The sequence below is a fragment of the Schistocerca americana genome, chromosome 7 (genome assembly GCF_021461395.2).
Source record: "Schistocerca americana isolate TAMUIC-IGC-003095 chromosome 7, iqSchAmer2.1, whole genome shotgun sequence".
NCBI classification, from domain to species: domain Eukaryota; kingdom Metazoa; phylum Arthropoda; class Insecta; order Orthoptera; family Acrididae; genus Schistocerca; species Schistocerca americana.
The window spans coordinates 590,273,477-590,295,100 of NC_060125.1; the positions used below are offsets into that span (position 1 = coordinate 590,273,477).

The 21,624-nt window shown below is 36.7% G+C and overlaps 1 protein-coding gene across 1 annotated transcript in view; it reads right to left on the bottom strand.

Moving 5' to 3' along the window:
* Window positions 1-825: 825 nt before the first annotated feature.
* The window catches only part of LOC124623109 (odorant receptor 4-like), a 117,186-nt gene continuing 96,387 nt past the window's right edge, over window positions 826-21,624 (bottom strand). Inside the window, exons 7-8 of the mRNA XM_047148898.1 lie at window positions 17,621-17,776; window positions 826-1,487 (exon numbers count right to left, since the gene is read on the bottom strand). Coding sequence (XP_047004854.1) covers window positions 1,434-1,487; window positions 17,621-17,776 — 210 coding nt within the window. The 3' untranslated portion in view covers window positions 826-1,433. The remainder of the gene's footprint in view (window positions 1,488-17,620; window positions 17,777-21,624) is intronic.

Here is a 21,624-nt window from a genome sequence, read left to right on the forward strand (position 1 = left end):
GAAGATGGAGAACGAGGGGAGAGGGGGAAGGAAAGTTGTTGTTGTTTGTGGTGGTGGTGGTGGTGGTGGTAGTAGTAGCAGTAGTAGCGGCAGCGGAAGCAGCAGAGGGGGAGGTGGTGGCGAGTTGTTGTGAGAGACATAGAGGGCACCACTTTTTGAGGTACTTGATCAACTAGTTATGTGGAGAATTGTTCTGAGTGTACTAGCAAATCCAGGGACTGAAAGGTGGAGGATTTTAAAGAGGCAGCAGTCGTTGGGTGTAGTGGTTGACAGAGATAATGAATTACTGAAAGACAAGGTTACCAAGGGGGAAGGATTAGTCAGTTTGAAATTTAAGGAGGGATTGATCGAAAGCTGGATTACAGTCAAAGATGGGAGATTTCAGTCTGAAGCCTTTAGGGACAATATCTGAATACAGGAAGACTAGAGTAAAAGTCTGCCAGAGTGTTGTCTGGCCATTGTTGAGATCAATTTGTGGAAGGAATGTTGTTATTTAAGTATGAGGTTAGGGAACATGATTAGATTAGTGACCTAGACTGATGAAAATAAAACTTCTGAAAAAATTAAGAAAAGAATAGAACTAGGTGAAATGTTTCAGTACACAGGCAAATAGGACACTGAAAGAATGTACAGAAAATAACAACATGAAATAATCATTAAATACACTGTAAAGATTGCTGAAAATCAGATAAGGCTGCAAAGAAATGGCAGGAAATTTCTGAATAGAGAAAAACAGTATCCAAACTAGGAATAATTCATTAATAAGCAAAGAACAACTTTTTTATAGTTTATTTTAAATCTGAAACATATGTATACAATGCTTTTACAGATTACATTGATTGAATCTTGCCATTAGTGAAGCATAGCAGCTGTGTCAGAAGAAGTATTGGCAAATGCAGAGTGTATTTTCCCTAAGAGGCCTCAGATTTGTTTACAATGAAAAGAACAGCAAATACCCACCAATATTTTGAAATTCAGGTAAAATCAGACAATGGAAAATCAAGGATGAAATAATGACAATATTATGAAAAATTCTTAGTGGTTACTTGAGTCTCCAGCTTTGAACATTGCTCTCTTCTTCATAATCTTACATTAAAAAATTATAATGTTTGAAACCATGTATAATGCGTAAGTACCACTGTTTTGGAATGCTGTAAGTGAAATACACGGTAATGTAAGAAATCAAAAACTGGAGCTCATTTGTATAATTAACATGTGCAATATACAGTGTTTGAAGCATAATATTTTGTGTCTGTTAAAACAGTATTGTATAGCTTTAATTTGTTTAGCATTCATTTATGAAATTTTTTCCTTAGGTGTATGGATAAGAGTCATGTAAAGATGAACTTTTTCTGCAAAAATGGAAAAGCATCTTAAAAATATAGTACAATGATAGTCATTTTCGGTAGCAAGCCTGTCCCCCTTGTTTTATTTCACTTGTTGACATGGTAAGCCATGTTGAGTAATGCATATGCTCCATTCAGCACCTGCAAGATGAAATAATTGTATCAAATTCCAATAAAGACACAATATTATGGTGAAACATATTTTGGGCTTTTACAACATTAATAATAGTATAATTTACCAATCACAGCTGCTCACTTTGATATTTTATGAGAAAGGTGCACTAGTAGCATTGACTCAGTAATTTTAAATTGATTATGACAATTATAGACTACAAATAGCAAGCATGAGTTGTAAAGAGAAGCAATACTTGGGTCACAGCTGATGGAGAGACTCTTTAATTGCAACAAAATACAATACATGCAGTTTTTTGTCAGCAATTCTGTTTGCACTAACATTCCATTTTTCTACAACAGTGTGATGGTTAGCAAAATGGAAGATAATAAAACTATAGGTGAATAAGAAGCTCTCATGGATAGCACATGCACACAGCACAATCCACTTCAGCCAAGATTTTACTATACATTGACAGTGCACTTTGTTTCACAACTTTGGTGGATGAAACTTGATGGTATTGACTGATAGTGTATAAATACTACTTTTCATTTTCTATATTCCTGATGTTCTTACTTACAGCCTTCTAGTGATGGCTGTGACTGTAGCAGGTTCTGAAATAATATAAACAAATCACTGACTGGTGTAGACTGTACTATTTGTAAAAGTTCATAAGGATCATAGTTTCATTCTGGGAATTTATTTTCTTTGTCAGTGGGATATGGAAAAGATTGTGACAAATCAGCAAGAAAATTTGCAGATAAGTCACAAATACTATGGAAAAAGCAGCACATTACCAGGTAATGACAAAAGAAAAAATACTTGCAAAACAGTCAGGATAATGAGTCAGAATATTCAATGCCTCAGAAACAAAGTACTAGATCTAGAAGTAGCTTTAAATAATCTTGCTGATGTCTCTTGTATTTGTTTATCTGAACACTGGTGCAAGGCTAGTGAATTAAGTCTCATAAATATAAGCAAGTTTAATTTAGCAACACATTATTGCCGAAGTGTTTTTAAAAATGGTGGGGTATGCATTTACTCTAGAGTAGGATTGCAGTTCAAAGTGAAAACAGAATTGGACCATCTAAATATAGAAAAACATTTTGAATCATGTGCCATAGAGTTAAAAACTGAGGGGGAGAGTGAAAAACTAGTTGTCATTACAGTATATAGATCTCCACTGGGTGACAAAAACATATTCTTCAAAAAAATAGAAGCAGCATTAAACACTTTTTATAGTAATGAAGTGAAATTATTTTTATGTGGAGATTTTAATATTAACCTGTTAATTGAAAGTGATGAAAAAAGACAGCTTTTGAGTATACTCAGCAGCTTCCACATGAAACCACTCTTTACAGATGCCACCAGAATAACAGAACTGTCATCTTCTCTTTTAGACAATATTTTCTCAAATATGGAGAATGGTATCACTGAGCCACTAAACGTAAACTTAGGTCTTTCGGATCACAATACACTATTAACATACTTAAATTACTCTATCCCCAAGGCAGTAAATTATAAGTGGGGATACAAAAGGCACTTCTATACAGAAAAAGTAAATAGTTTCATCCAATTGTTAGCTAATGAAACCTGGGAAGATGTCTTTGCACAAACAACAACCGAGGAATCTAATGCTTTTTCTAGTACATTCATGTCCCTATTTGAGATGTGTTTCCCAAAAAAGCTCACAAAGATCAATGTCATGCCTAGGAACACAAGCCAGTGGATAACACCTGCTATTAGAGTATCTAGTCAAACACTAAAACATATCAGTCAACTCAAAAAAGATAACAAAGGTGAACACTTCACAGATTATGTTAAGACATACAAGAAAATTTACAGGAAGGTGATCAAAAAAGCCAAGACAATGCACAATGACAGTGTAATTGCTGGGTCAGCAAACAAATCAAAAGCTATATGGAATGTAGTAAAAAAAGAAATAGGCACAAGCAAAAATATTAGAAATCCAGAGGACTTTGTTTTAAAAGATGATCAAGGTGTGCTAGTCAGAAATCGTACTTTAGCAAATTACATTAATGACTACTTCATAAATAGTCCAATCAATCTGCATAAAAATTGTTCTAAGATTAGTAGAACATCAATCCCAGAAGAACAAAGTGTTAATTCATTATTGTTACCTCCCACAAACAAATTGGAAGTTAATCGAATAATAAAAACAATGAAGAATAAAATGTCCTCAGGGATTGACGAGATACCTTGCTCAGTCATGATGAGATGTGCTAGTGTCATATCAGACCCACTCTCACACATCATAAACATATCATTTTCAGAAGGTGTCTTTCCACAAAGATTAAAAATTGCAAAAGTAAAACCATTGTATAAAAAGGGCAACATACATGAAGTGGGAAACTATAGACCAATAGCTTTATTATCGGTATTTTCAAAAGTAATAGAGACAGTCATGAAAAACAGAATTACAAATTACCTCGAGAAATTCAATCTATTGTCTGTAAACCAACACGGCTTTCGCAGAGGAATGAGTACAGAGTCAGCCATCACCCAATTCATTGAAAATATTGTAACGGGGGTAGATAAGAACAACAGTACAATAGGAATAAATTTGGACCTCTCAAAGGCATTCGATACTGTCCAACATAATATCCTGCTAGACAAATTAGAATATGTCGGTATACGAGGAGTAGCTAAAAAGTGGTTTCAGTCATATCTCCATAATAGGAAACAGGTAGTAGAAATTGCAACAACAAACAGTAAAAACCAAAGTATTGTTTACAGGTCGGATATTCAGACTGTGCCAATAGGCGTACCGCAGGGGAGTGTTCTAGGACCTCTCCTATTTCTTCTTTACATAAATGATATCAAGATTCCAGTAAATGGTACTCATATAACCCTGTTTGCGGATGACACAAACATTGTAGTAACTGACATAAACCGGGTATTGCCAACATCTGCAACCAGAGTTATAGAATATTTGCAAAATTGGTTTGAAGTGAACAAATTAACCATAAATATCTCTAAAACTAATTATATCCATTACAGGAAAGCAAAGTCACACTCTGATCTAGATCTTAGAATACAAAATTGTGAGAAATTGTGAGAGTTGCTACCACAAAATTCTTAGGCGTACATATAGATGAAAATTTAGACTGGAAATCCCATATCCTGTATCTCTCGCATAAGTTAAGCTCTGCTTGCTTTGCTTTACGCGTTATTAGCTTTGTATGTAGTAGGGAATGTAGCAGAGCTGTTTACTTTGCTTATATACATTCTGCTATTACCTATGGCCTCATCTTCTGGGGTCATAGTAAGAAAAATCTCAAAACCATCTTCACTCTACAAAAACGAGCTGTTAGAATAATTACCAACAGTTCAAGGCTAACTCCTTCAAAGCAATTATTTAAACAGCTGAATATTCTACCCCTACCGTGCCTCTATATACAGAAAAGCGTAATTAATGTAAAACGAAATATTAACAATTTCCAATCCAACTCGGATCTACATACTTACAACACAAGAAAGTGCAATGACATTCATATAAAAAGAGTTAACAAGGCTTTGGCGCAGAAACAAACAAACATACAAGGAAGCAGATTGTATAACAAACTACCGGTAAAGATAAAAGAAATAAAAAAATTGTCTTCATTTAAAGAAGCAGTGTTCATATTTTTAATGACCAACTGCTATTATAGTGTAAAAGAATACCTGGAATAGCTTCATACTAAACAATTATATTGATGTACTCTGTGCCAATAGTAATTTTTATCTGACTGTTGCTATGATCTAAATAAATAATATGTACAAAAGTGCTAGAATTGTATGTGTTATATCTAAATGTCAACTGTATATTCCATGTAAAAAGTCTTTCTATACATCAATGTAAATAATCAAAGTTGTACATGCTATTTCAATGTGATCTGATGTTATGTAGTCCACTATGCACATCTGTATTTTGAATAGTATTGTTCACCCTATATGTGTGTATATATATACTATGTATTTTTTGACGAAATCCATGCAATGTAAATTGTCTCTGGATGAATAAACTACTACTACTACTACTACTACTACTACTATCAGCACCAGTAGTACACTGAAACATTTATTTCATGTACATTGATTCTTTGACAACATATGGATAATAAATTGATACTGACTGCAAAATGTGACACTAAATTATATCTTAGTGATGATAAAGGGATGCAACCAAAGTAGTTGCCATTGTTTAGTTCAGATGTTCCTGCTGAACAGCTGTTAATATTCATAAGGTACAATTTGTTGGATCACTTTATGCAGAACAAATGAGGAGCCTAGTACTAAAGAAAACCAAGTTCTGAAGTTTGCTTATAGTATTTTCCACACCAAATCAGATGGTAGCCTCACTGAATGTCAAAAATGCTCGAAAATAATTTAAAAAGCTGTTTAAAAGTGTGGCTTTGCTTCAGAAATGGCTAAGCCCTAGCAGATGTTGTTTCAAAATTGGCCAACTCCATCAATAGCAAACATGACACAGGGCTCAGTACATGGCACCCACCTCATTCTGTTTACTTGTGTACTGTGTAAGTGTTAGCGCTGTTTGTTATTGTGATTTTGTTCAGGTTCATATCAGTTTTTTCTTCTGGAAAATGGAAATGAATGTCATAAGTCATCCAAATGAGTCATGTAAAAGATAATGTAAATGTTTGAAACACATTAAGTATGTATCTTTTTTATTTAAGACCAATCAGTGCTGAAATTCATGTGAATACAACTTTTTCCCATTTCTGTGTTGTGTGTTTATTTTGTATGAGCTGTCAGTAGGGTTATTCTTAAAACAAAAGTGCATAAGGCATTTACTGCTAACTATATTTTAAAAAAGTTATTGCAAAAGCTAATCTGAGAAATATGTGTGTACATTCTGGTTTAGTTTCAAAAGCACAAATCCAGTAGTTGGTATCAAAGCCGGCCAAGTCCAGATTTTAACCCATTTTTACAACTTAACTATTGATTTTTGCCATGTTTTTGTTACTGAAAGTCATTTGTTTGACATGAAAGAGAACAGACAAAAAATTTCACAAGTATGAGCTGCTTTATGCCTTTCTTGTAAAAAAGTTGAAAGTGGACTTGGCCATCTTTGATATTAGGCTCCTCAAATGTGGATGACCTGCACATTGAACCATAGTGCTCACAGTGTGGTGAGTCAGTGCCTCCTTCCCTCTACACTGCATGTACACAAAGACTGAATGACTGATAATTAACATTGATGTGAATCACCTACTGCCAAATAATCAGTGCCTGGACTGGCTTTGTTGATTCCAGGGTCTTGAGATTTAGAATCAGTCAAGCCAAGTCTGAAACTGCTCTGAGTATAGCTGTACTGAGACTTAGCACTATTTGCAAGACTTGCCAAACTCTTCATTATCTGTCAGGATCATATATCGTGGGTAGTGTTATCGTATCCTAACTGGCACTTTTAAGTTCTTGAGTCACAAGTACTCTGGCCTGGTTGAAGGAATTTGGAAGTAGTGGGCTGAAGATATAGGTTAGTGGAGTTGAAAGAGGAATTAAATCTGGTAGAGATATGAGAAGTGTTCCAAAAAATGAATACCAGGTAGAATTAAAAATATGACAAAAGTTGTGTTACATAAAAATAGAGCAGAGAGCAAATTGAAATGTAAGATTAGGTGTAAAGAAAAACATTAATAACAGTATTAAAAATTTTAGAGCATGTAACAGAAAATAAGCAAGTCTTCTTTTAAACATAAAAAGTGATATTTGATGGAAATCATTCTAGTTTATATATATCTAGGTGCTGAAATTCTACAAAGAGCTGCAGATATTCATAAAGGACTAAAATAAAGGGTAACTGGCAATTGTAATATGTGGCATCCCAGCACAGATTCTATCACCAGCTTGGTAGAAGGTGTGATATGAGCAGTGCAACAAGAACACTGATGACAATGTAGACTCAGGTCTACTAAATCACATTTAATGGAGTGAGAGGGAGAAAGTCTCCAAGGATACTGAGCACTGGTGATTCTGGAATGGAGAGGACAGTTGTGATTCATAGTGAGTGACTAAGGGTGCAAACACTAAAGGATTCAACTTAAGACCAATTTATTTTCCCAGTAGTTCAACTTTATTCTGAGAGGTGTCTTATAGTGGCAGTATATCTTTGGAAATGAGTACACCCTGCTGCCCTAGATGTTAGGCCTCTCCAGTAATTCCTGGTTCCTGAGTATTACCTTCTGCTCTCAGAGATGAGTGCTCTGCTTGTAACTCATTCTGACAATAAACAATCAAATACCTTAACCACAATTGAAGACGAGTGTGAGACAGTACCTGCTATTCTTTATATTCTGACAGGCAGAAAATGCACAATTGAAGACTAGTGTGAGACATTACTTGCTTCTCTTTATATTCTGATAGGCAGAAAATGTTAAGTATTACTCATTGAGACTTACACAGACAGATATGTTTTTACACAAAGAGACAAGTGTGAGACAGTGTTTGTTCCTCCCTATATTCTGACACACAGAATATGTCAGCTATTACTCGTTGTTACATGGGAAGTAGAGAAGATATAAAATGTAGACTGGCAATGGCAAGGAAAGCGTTTCTGAAGAAGAGAAATTTGTTAACATCGAGTATAGATTTAAGTGTCAGGAAGTCGTTTCTGAAAGTATTTGTATGGAGTGTAGCCATGTATGGAAGTGAAACATGGACGATAAATAGTTTGGACAAGAAGAGAATAGAAGCTTTTGAAATGTGGTGCTACAGAAGAATGCTGAAGATTAGATGGGTAGATCACATAACTAATGAGGAGATATTGAATAGGATTGGGGAGAAGAGGAGTTTGTGGCACAACTTGACGAGAAGAAGGGACCGGTTGGTAGGACATGTTCTGAGGCATCAAGGGATCACAAATTTAGCATTGGAGGGCAGTGTGGAGGGTAAAAATCGTAGAGGGAGACCAAGAGATGAATACACTAAGCAGATTCAGAAGGATGTAGGTTGCAGTAAGTACTGGGAGATAAAGAAACTTACACAGGATAGGGTAGCATGGGGAGCTGCATCAAACCAGTCTCAGGACTGAAGACCACAACAACAACAACTTGAGACAAATTCTGTATTGCTTCTTCTTCTTCTTTAACAGGCAAAAATGCAAGATAATAACTGTTGCTGGATACAAAATTAGTTATCCTACCGTGAATGTGTACAGTCTTTCTGGTGTCTTACTTCAGCAACATCACAGTGTCACTCTATAGTGACTTAAATGCATGGCAGTGGTATTGCTGCCAACTGCTAATTATGACAGTTTCCTGATAAAGACTGCTTCTAAATGAAGGTACTGACTTTTACTGCAAATGCCAGATGTTTGCTGAGAGTGCTAAAATATGTTTGTCATTAACACATTGTAATTGTAATAGTAGTAGTGGTGGTGGTAGTAGTAGTAGTAGTAGTAGTAGTTGTTGTTGTTGTTGGTTTTGTTTTATTCATCTGTGAATCACTTTTAGAATGATACTGGACATGTTTGGGTATTACAGTTTAAGATCAAAAAATGTAATTCATATGTAGAGTCACTTACATACTTGCAAGTCTAGTTTGACAAGGATGAGACAGGAAGTTGTCTGTGGTCTATCGAAGAAACCATCCCATCATTTACTGAAGTTATTTATGGAAACCATAAGAAACCTAAAGTAGGGTGGCTGCATACACGCTAGAGACTCCATCTTCCATAATACAGCATCAGTCTGTTTAAAACATTGCAACCTCATTCTGTTTATCCCTACCGTATAATACTGCTTTGTTTATACTTTTTTGCCAGAAAGTTATTTGATAATATAAAAGGCTAGCGCAATGGCATTCATTCATTTCTCAACATCGTCACTGAACACCCTATCAGCTGATGTCAGGACCATGATGGTAATGTTTTATTCCCATTTTATGTACCGCAACTCCCCATTTGCTGGCCTGAAAAAACTGAATGAGCACCTCTCTGTAATAAGTGAGATTTTAAGCTCAGAAAGGGGATAAAATTTTGGTATTATTCATTGCAGAGCTTTGGTTTAATATTTATAATGAAAAAATTAGAGCATGAAAGTGGGCACTTTATTATTATTTACTTTTGACACATTTGTGGCAAATCTCTTCTCTGTATTATCTTTCACTGGGTAGAATATATTACTTAATAGGTACGTTCTAACTGCATTTTTAAATAAATTTGTTTCAGTGAGCACTTTAAACTCCTTAAAAAATTCACTGACAGTTTTATTTCCTTGCAGAAAACATTGTTTGGAATTCTACATCTATTCTTTCTCGGAAAATAAAAATTTACTCTAGATTTTGTTCCATGATCATGGACAGAGATGTTACTTTTTGTATGCATGTCTGACTGATAATGTATTGATGTGACTTACCAAACGAAAGCGCTGGCATGTCGATAGACACACAAACAAACACAAACATACACACAAAATACTAGCTTTCGCAACGAACGGTTGCTTTGTCAGGAAAGAGGGAAGGAGAGGGAAAGACGAAAGGATTTGGGTTTTAATGGAGAGGGTAAGGAGTCATTCCAATCCCGGGAGCGGAAAGACTTACCTTAGGGTACATCTCATGGTCCAATATATGTTCCCCAATCTTGATACTGTGTTCCAAGGCAACAGGGCCCCTGTTCACATGGCTCACACCAAGCAGGACTGGTTTTGCGACCATGAGGATGAACTGTCACATTACCAGATCTCAGTGTCTGTATTTGTGTGGATGGATATGTGTGTGTGTGCGAGTGTATACCCGTCCTTTTTTCCCCCTAAGGTAAGTCTTTCCACTCCCGGGATTGGAATGACTCCTTACCCTCTCCCTTAAAACCCAAATCCTTTCATCTTTCCCTCTCCTTCCCTCTTTCCTGATGAAGCAACCGTTGGTTGCGAAAGCTAGTATTTTGTGTGTATGTTTGTGTTTGTTTGTGTGTCTATCGACGTGCCAGCACTTTCGTTTGGTAAGTCACATCATCTTGGTTTTTAGATATATTTTTCCCATGTGGAATGTTTCCCTCTATTAATTGATAATGTATTGATGATGATTCTAAAATCCCCAGTGTTTTGATCAGACTTTTGCTATGAATCTGATTACTGTTGATATTTATTCTTGTGACTCTTTTTTGTAATTTGAAAACTGTCATCATTCTTTACACAATTGTTCCCTGGATAAGAATTCCGCAGGTAATACAGGTGGTGGATAAAAATATGGTAACACCAGGAACAACTTTACCATACCTTACAAGGTGTAGGAAAACATTGGCATTCAGAACAGCTTCCAATTGTCTCAGAATGGATAAATAAGGGTCCTGCATGATTTTCGAGGGCACCTTATACCATTCTTCCAGGAAAATAGTGGCAAGTTCAGGTAACAAGAATGGATCACACACACATCTCCCCAATGTAGATCACAAAGGTTCAATATTACTGAGATCTGGTAATGTGACAGTTCATCCTCAAGGTCACAAAACCAGTCCTGCTTGGTGTGAGCCATGTGAACAGGGGCCCTGTTGCCTTGGAACACAGTATCAAGATTGGGGAACACATATTGGACCATGAGATGTACCTCTGCTTTTCCTGTATGCAGTATGTGCAAATATTCTATATTGTGCCTCTTGAAACACCAAATGCTTCATCTACCTTGGTTACGAAAGCACCAACAATATTCCCATGTTCAAATTCACTTTGCTCTGACATAATGCACATGTAACTACACAGAACAATGTTCCGACCATGACACAGTTGCTACATATTGTGGACATTGCACAGGTGCCGTTCATGGCCAAATTCAGCAAGCTTGGCTAGCCAAACTAGCATTTCTCATGGTGTTTCCATAATTTTGTCCTACCCTGTAACTGAGTGTAGACATGAATAGTGTGTAACTAAAAAGTACTGGCTGTTGTACACTGATGATGTGACCCTGATGCTCTAACATACTGGTGACATTCTGTTTGCAAATATTTTTGTATATTCCAACCACTTCATCTGAAAATCAATGTTCATTCCTACAGTGGAAAATCCACAATGGAGTGTAACAATATTATGAAAAGGATAGTTGCTACTCACCATATGGTGGAGATGCTGTGTCACAGATAGGAACAATAGGAACAAAAAAAAGATTGTTAGAAAATGAGTTTCTAACCACCAAGGCCTTCGTTGACACACGCACACATGACTGCAGTCTCTGGCCTCTGGCTGCTGAGACCACGTGTGTGTGTGTGTGTGTGTGTGTGTGTGTGTGTGTGTGTGTGTGTGTGCACGCGTGCGTGCGTGTGTGTGTTTTTTATCCGAAACTCAGCATCTCTGCTGTATGGTGAGTAGGAGCTATCCTTTTCATAATATTCATTCATAGATTTTTTTTAAATTTTTAACACAATCTATAGAGGTAACATCTACTTTAATTTATGAGTGTCATTTTCTCTCTTCAAACTGAAATTCATGAGAATTTTATACAAGCAATGTAACTTGCATATCGACCAAGTGTAAACTTCCTTGAGCGTTTCATTAGTTTTCTTTGCAAGGAGTTCTCTTGTTTTTTCAGTGATTGTTATTTTGCTCTCATCATCAAAGAGAGTCATGTTTTACCAAGACTAACAGTAGAAGGAAATTCGTTTGAGTTTATCAGGAACGGTACTGGGTTTAGTATGCTACCATAAGGAACTCTATATTAATCTGTTTTGGTTCTGATAAGTGTTACACTAAAAGTTTTGCCTTATTTTGACTCTTTGTATCCTTTCTGATAGTTATGACCAGAACCAGTCATTAGATACACCTGTTATTCCTAATGCTTCTGAAGTAAGTTGGTGTAAATTGGAGTTGATTAACATTATGATTTTCCTTTTCACCCCTGCAGTTGTCTGAAAAAATACACAGTTCCTCCATTGAAGATAGAATGTCATTCTGAATGTAATGAAGCAGAAACAAACATACTTCATTTGGAAATTTATGGCCAGTGTCTTCATGATATGAATAGAAGTATACCTAATTGTCTTTTTAAGATTCTGAATGGCAAGTATGTTCACCCACAGCTGTCTATAATAAATGATTTCATGCACTGGTGTATTTGCCAAAGAAGGTTCTGCATAAAACTGAAACATATTCCAAGAACATCATCTCATACTATATGTTTTTTATGAATTTCTTGATTGAATTTTGCAATAAAATTCTATACTGCAACATTTATTAACCATAAGTCATCCAGTAGCTGCTCTCTTGGCACATTCATAGTAATCATAACTTTTTATTTTAACCCCTAACTCCTCACACTTGCCGCACACATCCAATTTGGCTGGCCAAAGCTCAGTGAAAAATTTTCACAAAAGTAGTTTAAATCAAACTTTTATTTCACTCCACTATTCATGTACTTTGCAATAAAGAGGCCATACATTATTTTTACACTTAGATGAGCATCTAAATACTTTACTGTTTTGCTGCTGTAGTATATATCTTTAGATGTGACAGACTGAATATGTTTCTGAATCAACTGTAATTTTTCTCATGTTATAGTATTCCATTTTTCATTCTGTCCTCCCCATCTGTCTTTTGGGGATTCACAATGATAGAGCACAACGCACAAGCGCTCAACGTGTTTCTTCTCTATACCATACAGACAAGCAAATCCTTTCTGACATACTTCTGCCTTTTTATTGTCATTTGTGTGAGAAAGAACTTGCTCCTCTTCTAGTGACAGTGTGCCATATGTCACTGGAGAAGGAAAGTGTTCATTGTGATTGGAGAAAGGTGCAGATCATTCCTATTTTCGAGAAGGGTCATCAAACAGACAGATAATACTATAGGTCTAGATATCTTGTTATTGGGTTTGTTGTAGTATGTTAGAATGTTTTGTTTGCTTGTGTATTACAAGATTTCTGGAGACCAAAAATCTTGTTTCTAAGAGGCAACATATGTTTCAAAAACAACCATTGTCCATGAGACCCAGAAAAGGCAGATACCAGCACCCAGGTTAATACCATATTTTTTGACTTCTAAAAGGCATTCAATACAGTTCTACAGTGCAACCTAGTGAACAAAATATGAACATAAAGAATATGTGACCAGCCATGTCATTGGGTTGAAGGGTTTCTGGCAAACAGAACACAGCATGTCATTCTTAACTGCAAGAAATCTTCAGACGTAAAAATAAATTCATGCTTATTTCAGTGGAGTGTTATAGGATTGTTACTTTTCACAGTACATATAAATGACCTAGCAGATAACATTGGAAGTTCCAAGTGGTCTTATGCAGATAATACTTTTAGATACAGATAGGTTGCACTGATAGAAAATTGTAGGGAAATTTAGGAAGACATGGAGAGGATCAATTTTTGGTGCAGGGATTAGTAGTTGACTCTCAATATAAACAAATGTTACATATTGTGCATAAATAGGCAGGGACACCCATTATTGTATCATTACTTGATTTCAGAACAATCATTAGAAGTTATCACATCCATAAAATATCTTGGAGTATGCACATGAACACAGAGCGATTAAAAGGGAATGATCACTTAAAAGTAATTGCAGTTAAGGTAGATGCCAGATTTTTCGGAAGAACGTGGTCCACCCATAAAGGAAGTAGCTTACAAAGCCCTCATTCGACCATTAACTGAATACTGCTCATCAGGCTGATATCTGTAATGACAGGACTGATAGAGGAAGTAGAGAAGATCCAAAGAAGAGCAGTGCTTTTTGTTACTAATTCTTGTAGTAAGTGCGAAAATGTCATGGAGATGTTCATCTTGGTGTGGTTCACTGTTAAATTCCTGAGAGCATATCTTCCCAGTAGAGTCAATGAGTACATTGCTTCATCACACATACATCTTGCCAAAAGACCATGAATGTATAAGTAGAGATATTCCAGCACACATGGAAACTTACAAAAATGGATTTTCCCACAAATCATTTGCAAATGGAACAGGAAAGGGAGAAGTGTCAATGGTACAATAGTGCCCTCTGCCACACACCGAAGGATGGCTTGTGTAATTTAGATGTAGATGACATGGTATTTATAAGAACCTGTGCATAAAATTGCACTCAATGACTTTGGTCATCTCGATTTTGGTTTTTGGAGATCTTCCGGTCTTCATAAGTAAATTTCTTATTCATTTTTGTTAGCAAATTTCTTATTCATTTTTGTTAGCAAACAAGTTCATTATTGTAATTACAAGCATGAATTCATCATTTCATTCGTGTATTGACTATTAGTTTACTAGTTACTCACATGGTTGTCTTTCTTTATTCTTCTTCTCTTTCTTTTTCCCAGGTCAGTACAGACTTTCCAACCCAGTTGACTTGTTGGGTATTGTTCACCTTCTGTTCTTGATTGTATTTGTGGAATAATCACTTTCATTAAACTTAAGTGTACTACTAATCAAACTTTTTTTTTCTGTGAATTTTCTGCTAAATCCAGTTTATTCAAGATTTTACCAGAACTTCGCTTGTTGACCGTCATGTGTGTGCCCTTCAGTTACTTCAGTGCATAAAAGGGACAATTTACTGACTTATTCCCTTTCTGAAATGAACTGGTTTCCTGTGGTAGTCTGCTCTACATTTAAAGTCAACATACTTGCCTCATTCCTGCACAAGAATGTGCATACAGGGTCAAAGAAAGCTATGGCGATCTTCACTCAGTGCTGCGATTTTCTTGATTTATCCCCTTTCTGCAGTAGCTGATTCATTTATTAACTGTACTAGGAAAAGGATAGATTGCTACCCTCCATAAACATGACACATTGAGTTGCATACAGCCACAAGAAAAAGACTATTACACATTATAGTTTTTGGCCAAAGCCTTCTTCAGCAAAGAAAACGCACACACATTCACGCAAGCAAGCACGCCTCGTGCACATATGACAGCTACCACTGGCAGCTCCAGTCAGAATGCAACTGTTACATGAATAGCAGAAAAATGGGGAACAGAAAAGGAGTGGAGCAAGGAAGGGGAAAGGAAGGGCAGATACATTGGCAGAGGGTGGCACACAAATAGAATGATGGAATCTGAAAGGGAGGATTCCCTCACTCTCTTTGTGTGCTGCTCTCTGCCAATGTAACCGCCCCTCCTTCCACCTTCCCTGCTCCTCTCCTTTTTCACTCCCTGTGGTTCCCCACACACCCCACCTCCTGATGCAGTGCCTGGCAGTCTCTAGTCTGTACACTCCCTGCCAAACAGTGCTCTTCTCTCTCCCAACCCATACCCTGCTATCCCTCCCTCTTCCCTGCCACACTCCAAATTGCTATTCATGTGACACTCACATTCTGGTTGTAGTTGCCAGTGGTAACAGTCGTGTGTGTGTGAGGTGTGCTTGCTTGTGTGAGTGTGTATGTGTTTTTGCTGGAGAAGGCTTTGGCCAATGATGTGTAACAGTCTTTTTGTTGTGCCTGTCCTCTACTCAAAGGGTCCATCTGTACAGTGAGTAGCAATCTATCCTTTTCCTATTATTGTTGATATTCCAACCTGCAGTTTTCAATGTTCGATTCATTTATTACTTTGCCCCCATCCTTTGTCTGTATTTTATTATGCTTTTATTTTTCTTTCCCTGTTGCATGTTGTATGGCATCCCAGACACTTTTGCTTTTTTCTCTGCACTACATATTAGTTGTCATTATATGACTTTTTTTGTACCTTTCAGCACCCTTGTATAAATCTTGTTGTACTTGCAGAAATTTATGGGACACAGTATGTTTCCCAACACATGAAGTGAGTTTCACTGGCTCAGTTTCAATTTCAGTGGAAGACAGCACCTTAAACTTGTTGGTTAGGAGCATGGGTATAACGCCTTAAGCTCTCACTCAAAGGTCTCACTCGTCCCTGTCTCCCCTCTACAGGGCACATAGCAGTATCACTGACACACCACTCACAGTCAAGTCGATGAGTAGTGAGAGATCTGAAGTACATGCAGAGGAGACAGCATCCACAGGAGAGGACAGTACTTGAGGTATCCTTGGTATCTCTAGCACACGACTCTCAGGAGACCTCTAGACACACCCATTTGCAGCATCTTCCAATCAGCTGACGATAGTCAGAGGGATTTACAGCTGCTTGTGAATAGCAACTAACTTGTTCCACACCTGAGAATGGCAGGCACAGTGGGGCTGCATTGTGGCTGGTGCAGTAATTTGCAGAATAGCTGGCAAATACCTTTAAACTAAGCTTTCTGATTCTCTTTAAGTTTATGAGTCTGATATGCTACAAGTATTACCAGCAGTCTTTTAGAACTCAATCAGTTAACAGGCAAATCAGGATATCTATTATGACAACAGCAAAAACCTTGTAGAAAATTTGCTATTTCTGTGAAGCATTTTTGAGGTTATGGTCACTAACAGATTTGAAAATAGCATTCATTTACAATAAATGCAGACAGTGTACACTCGTGTTAAAAGAGAAAATTAATGTGACACAATATGCTACTTTTTATAGTAACCGGTTACAGTAACTGCAATGGCCATGGCTGTTGGCTTGCCATATCTACAAATATTACTAGCAAATTTGAACAATTTACTATTTTTAGTTGGGTTACCAGAATATCAAAATGTAGAAAGTAGCTTTGATCAACCCTGTGATGACTAGAAATAAATTTGTATTTAGTCACAGAATAAGGGAGAATTTTCAAGAACAGAATGGGAAGAATTTTTCTTTACATTGTCATTTACCCATCGGAAAGTATTACTTCATTCCTGGTCATCTGAATATTTGCATAAAACTTGTGACCATGGACATTTACCTCTATTTGTACATAAAATTTGTCAACATAATGTAATATTTCCAAGTTTTTATTTGCATTTGAATTGCTCTTATTGAGCCTTGCAGGAGGCAAATTTTCACTCAAAAATACATCCAGGAGGCAAATTTTCACTCAAAATTACCCATGTGTTCTCAGTGTGTTATGCTGCAACTCCTACCAGTTTGAGGAATTTAATATTTAGAGCAATAATGAAAACAATATAGTAAGTGTCAGTTCAATCTTACTATTAGTAGTTTTTTGAAGTGTTGTAAATTGTATGCAAATGACACAATTTGAACCAGTCTAGAAATTTAATAGTCTCAACTGTTTTTGAGGAAGTAAACTGATTAGTAAATTGTTGAGTACCATCTGATAAGCATGACTGCCTGTAAAATTAATGTGTTACTGGTCACATAAACACCAAATTTTTGATATATATCTAACCTGAAGGAAGGTCTGCCTGGACAGTGACATTGTTTTTCCAACTGTAATCTTTAGTGGACATGTTACTCTCAGCATGAGGATGAATGATACATTCCTGAAGCGAATATCACACTCATACCAGCCACTGTTGTAGGCTGACTGCAACAACTTCTCACTCTGTAAGATATTACATGATTATTATTATTATAGTCAATATTTATTATTATAATTATGATAGGTTAAGATTTACACAGAACTCAAAGGATACAAATCATAAAAAACTCCAAAACTTCTCAATTTGTACTAATTCTGCTACTAATAATAAAATATTAAATTACCAATGCAGTGTTTCATATTTCTTTGAGTATGTAATGTAATCATACTAGCAAGGTGTAGTAGATGCCAATTAAACTTTCATGTTTTGCTTATTATGTATTGGATTTGAATGCTCCATCTTGTGTGATTTATTCATGAAACATTCCCTGGCTGCTCTTGGTCTAACGGCTAGCACTGCTACCTCTAGATCCTGGGTCCTGGGTTCGATACCCAGCTGGGTTGGAGACTTCCTCTGCCTAGGGACTGGGTGTTTGTGTTGTTGTCATCTTTTCATTGTTGACACACAATAGAAAGATGTGCACTAAGTGGTCAAACTACCCCACTTGGGATCTCCCAGTCAATAATGCCATATGATCAGTTCATTTCATTTCCTGGCTCCTGTTTTATAATTTAAATCAAAACTGTTAGCTCTTTATTATCTTAGGATTTTATCAAAATTTGATGGGTCAAGTAAACAGAGAACTTTTTATCCAATTGTTTATTTTGCTTACAAAGTTACATTACAAAAATTCTTCAATGAATAATTATGAAATGAAACATTGATTATATATTTGTAAATCCTGTTAACATACATACTTGAAATCAGTGTTCAGGCAGGCATTGATTTCATGATTTAATTCTGATATCTGCCGCCTAGGACTGCAGTACAAAGGTGAGATACGGTACAATCCCATTCCATCAGACATGTTGAAGTTTGCTGGGCCACATATTGCAATGAGTGCACTGTAAATGTTCATTGGTCTATTAAATATGTCTAGGCTGAAACAGAAGTGTGTCTGTGATGATTAAGCTTGTGAAGACTTGGATATAATTATGAGACCAGAGGCACTGGATGCTCAAACTTCAGGATGTCTCCAATGATAGCACACTGGCATTGTTTCCACAACTTCATATAGAGCCTAGCTTATTTTTAATATGAATCACTATATTAGAATCAAACAATGGAAAACCCAAGATAGAATGTAACAATTTTGTATGAGGAAAGTAGCTGTCACCACACAGTGGAGATGCTGAGTTGCAGATAGGCACAACAACAAAGACTGTCACAAATATAGCTTTCAGCCAGTAAGACCTTCATCAAAATTAGACAACAAACATGCACATACGCACTCACACAAATGCAACTCATACACACACATGACTGCAGTCTGAGGCGACTGAGGCCACACTGTGAGCAGAAGCACCAACAGTGCATGATGGGAGAGGTGACTGAGTGGGGGTAAGGAGGAGACTGGGGTGGGGAGGGGGAGGGATAGTAGGGTAGGGGTGGCGGACAGTGACATGCTGTTGTGGAACATGCAGGAATGAGGTGGAAAGAGGGTAGGGAAGCTGTGCACAGTTGGGAGGTTAGACGGAGGGCAGTGGAAATGTGCACAGGGGGAGGGAGGGGGCGATATCAAAAAAGGAAAGAAGTAAAAAGACTGGATGCAAAGGAGGAATGAGGGCTGTCTAGTGCTGGAATGGAAACAGAGAACTGGTTGGATGGGAGAGGACAATGACTAACAAAGGTTGAGGCCAGGAGGATTACGATAACTTTGGATTTAGACTAGATTAGAATCAATGTTTCTGAATAAATATGTTGCCATTCAATTAAAACTATGCATTCAGTTTTGTTTTGTGTCCTAGCTCACTAAAATCAGTTCCGCTGTCCTGAGTAATTTGATAACAATTATTACAGTACACAACTAAAACAAACTAAATTTCGATGTTTGTGATTACTTACCAGCACTGTCCTGCCATAAAAAGGTCTTAGTTTAAATATTATTTCATGCTGCATTCCACTATGTAGCTTGTTTAAATTGTTCTGGGTAAAACTAATGGTTGCCTTTCACAAAACTTTCACTGAGTTATCACGTACTTGCAGTGATTACATTAGCTACATGCTATAATCTATGTGTATGCACCTAAATGCAATGTAGCTGTGCTGGTACATTTCTGTAAGTGAATGTGTTTCTTCCCTTTACAGTCACTTCTTTGAAGGTAATGTTTCTTATAACATACAGTGGCCTATTATTTTGTACCTTTGTCTTTTTCTTTGAGTGTTCCGAAATCAGTTAGTATGTATTTTGGGAGGAAATTATGTCATGTTTCATTGTGTGCAGTTATGTAATGACATTCTATCATTCATCCAGCTAATCTTGGTGCAAACAGTTTTATTACACTTAAAATTAAATCAAATGCCTTTTTAGTGTGATTAACTTGTACGTAATTTTGCCCTGCAAAACTTATTTTGCTGACATGCCAGTAGTGGTGACAACTTTACTTGCAGTCATCTCTCCAAAAAATCAACTAAAGCCTGCAATATCACTTGAGTGGAAGGATCCAGATGGAACTGAGCAAATAATACCACAGCAAGAAAAAAATACAGTACCAGAAATCATCCACAATGTTGTCAAGAGGACAGTAATGAACAATGGAGTAGGAAGATCAGTTTGCAGCAACAGGATATTCTAAAGTCCAGAAACACATTGTGCTCCTAGAAGATCGTCAAGACCAATAAAACCCAGAGTTCAAAGTGACATGTTTCTGTGGGAAAGTAAAGCAACTAACAAATTCCCAGGACTGGATAAAAACAACTTGCCAAGCCAGCTAGTTAAAACAACAGAAGTTGTGGCATCAACTGCAGACTCTTCAGCATCACTTACTCAGTCAAATGTGGTGGAGTATACAACTCCAGTTACAGCAACACCAGGCAGTTCGGCAAATCCTCGGACTGTACGGAGCAAGAAGGCACCTCAACAGCTACCTTGACGAACTAGACAGACAGAAGCCAGGTTCGGTAGTAGATCGAGAAATGCAATATCGCCAAAGAACAGGAACACTTTTAATGCCTGGATCCAGAACTTATGTAAGTGAACCAACTCAGTGCATTTTAAAGGAAGATAATCAGAGTGACCAGTTAAAAATACCACTAAGGCTCATGCACCTAAACATACAGTACCTTAGAATTAAGCTTAATATATTACAGGTTTTTGTAAATGAACAGTCACCTCATATAGTAGTGCTAACTGAGCATGGATTAAAATCTGATGAAATTATTTACTGTAAACTAGAGGGTTACTCCTTAGCAAATAGTTATTGTAGACAGCAACATAAGGGTGGCGGTGTGGCAGTTTACATTAGTGAGAATCTCAAGTACAAGAAAATAAACTATCTAGACCAGTACAACAAAGAAGGCTTGATTGAAATGACAGGCATTGAAGTCCACACCAAAGAGTGTAGAGAGGTTATGAGAAAACATAAAGTTATTGGGATTTATCATCCACCAAAGGCTGACGTAGTTAACTTCATAGACATATTTAGTAGAGTAGTGGGACGTTGTGGTCTCAGTGACCTAACTATACTTGGTGATCTGAATATTGAGGCAAAATCTTCCAGATTGTGTTATGAGGTTAATAGATACTCTTAACCCATATAATCTCATAAATGTAGTAAATAGTGATACCAGGGTAACAAAGTCCACATCTTGCAGAATTGATTACGTTATACTATGTAAAAATATTAAAGACAGTGTTAGGTGCTGGAATATGGATTTTCACTACTCTGACCACAAATGCCAGCTTGTAGAGTATGTAAACACAAGCATCCCAAAAATGACAAAAGTTATAGAAAATAAAAGAATCCTAAAAGAGGGTAACATCCTTGCCCTAAGAAATAAATTAGCTATAGAGGACTGGGATTTGGTTTAC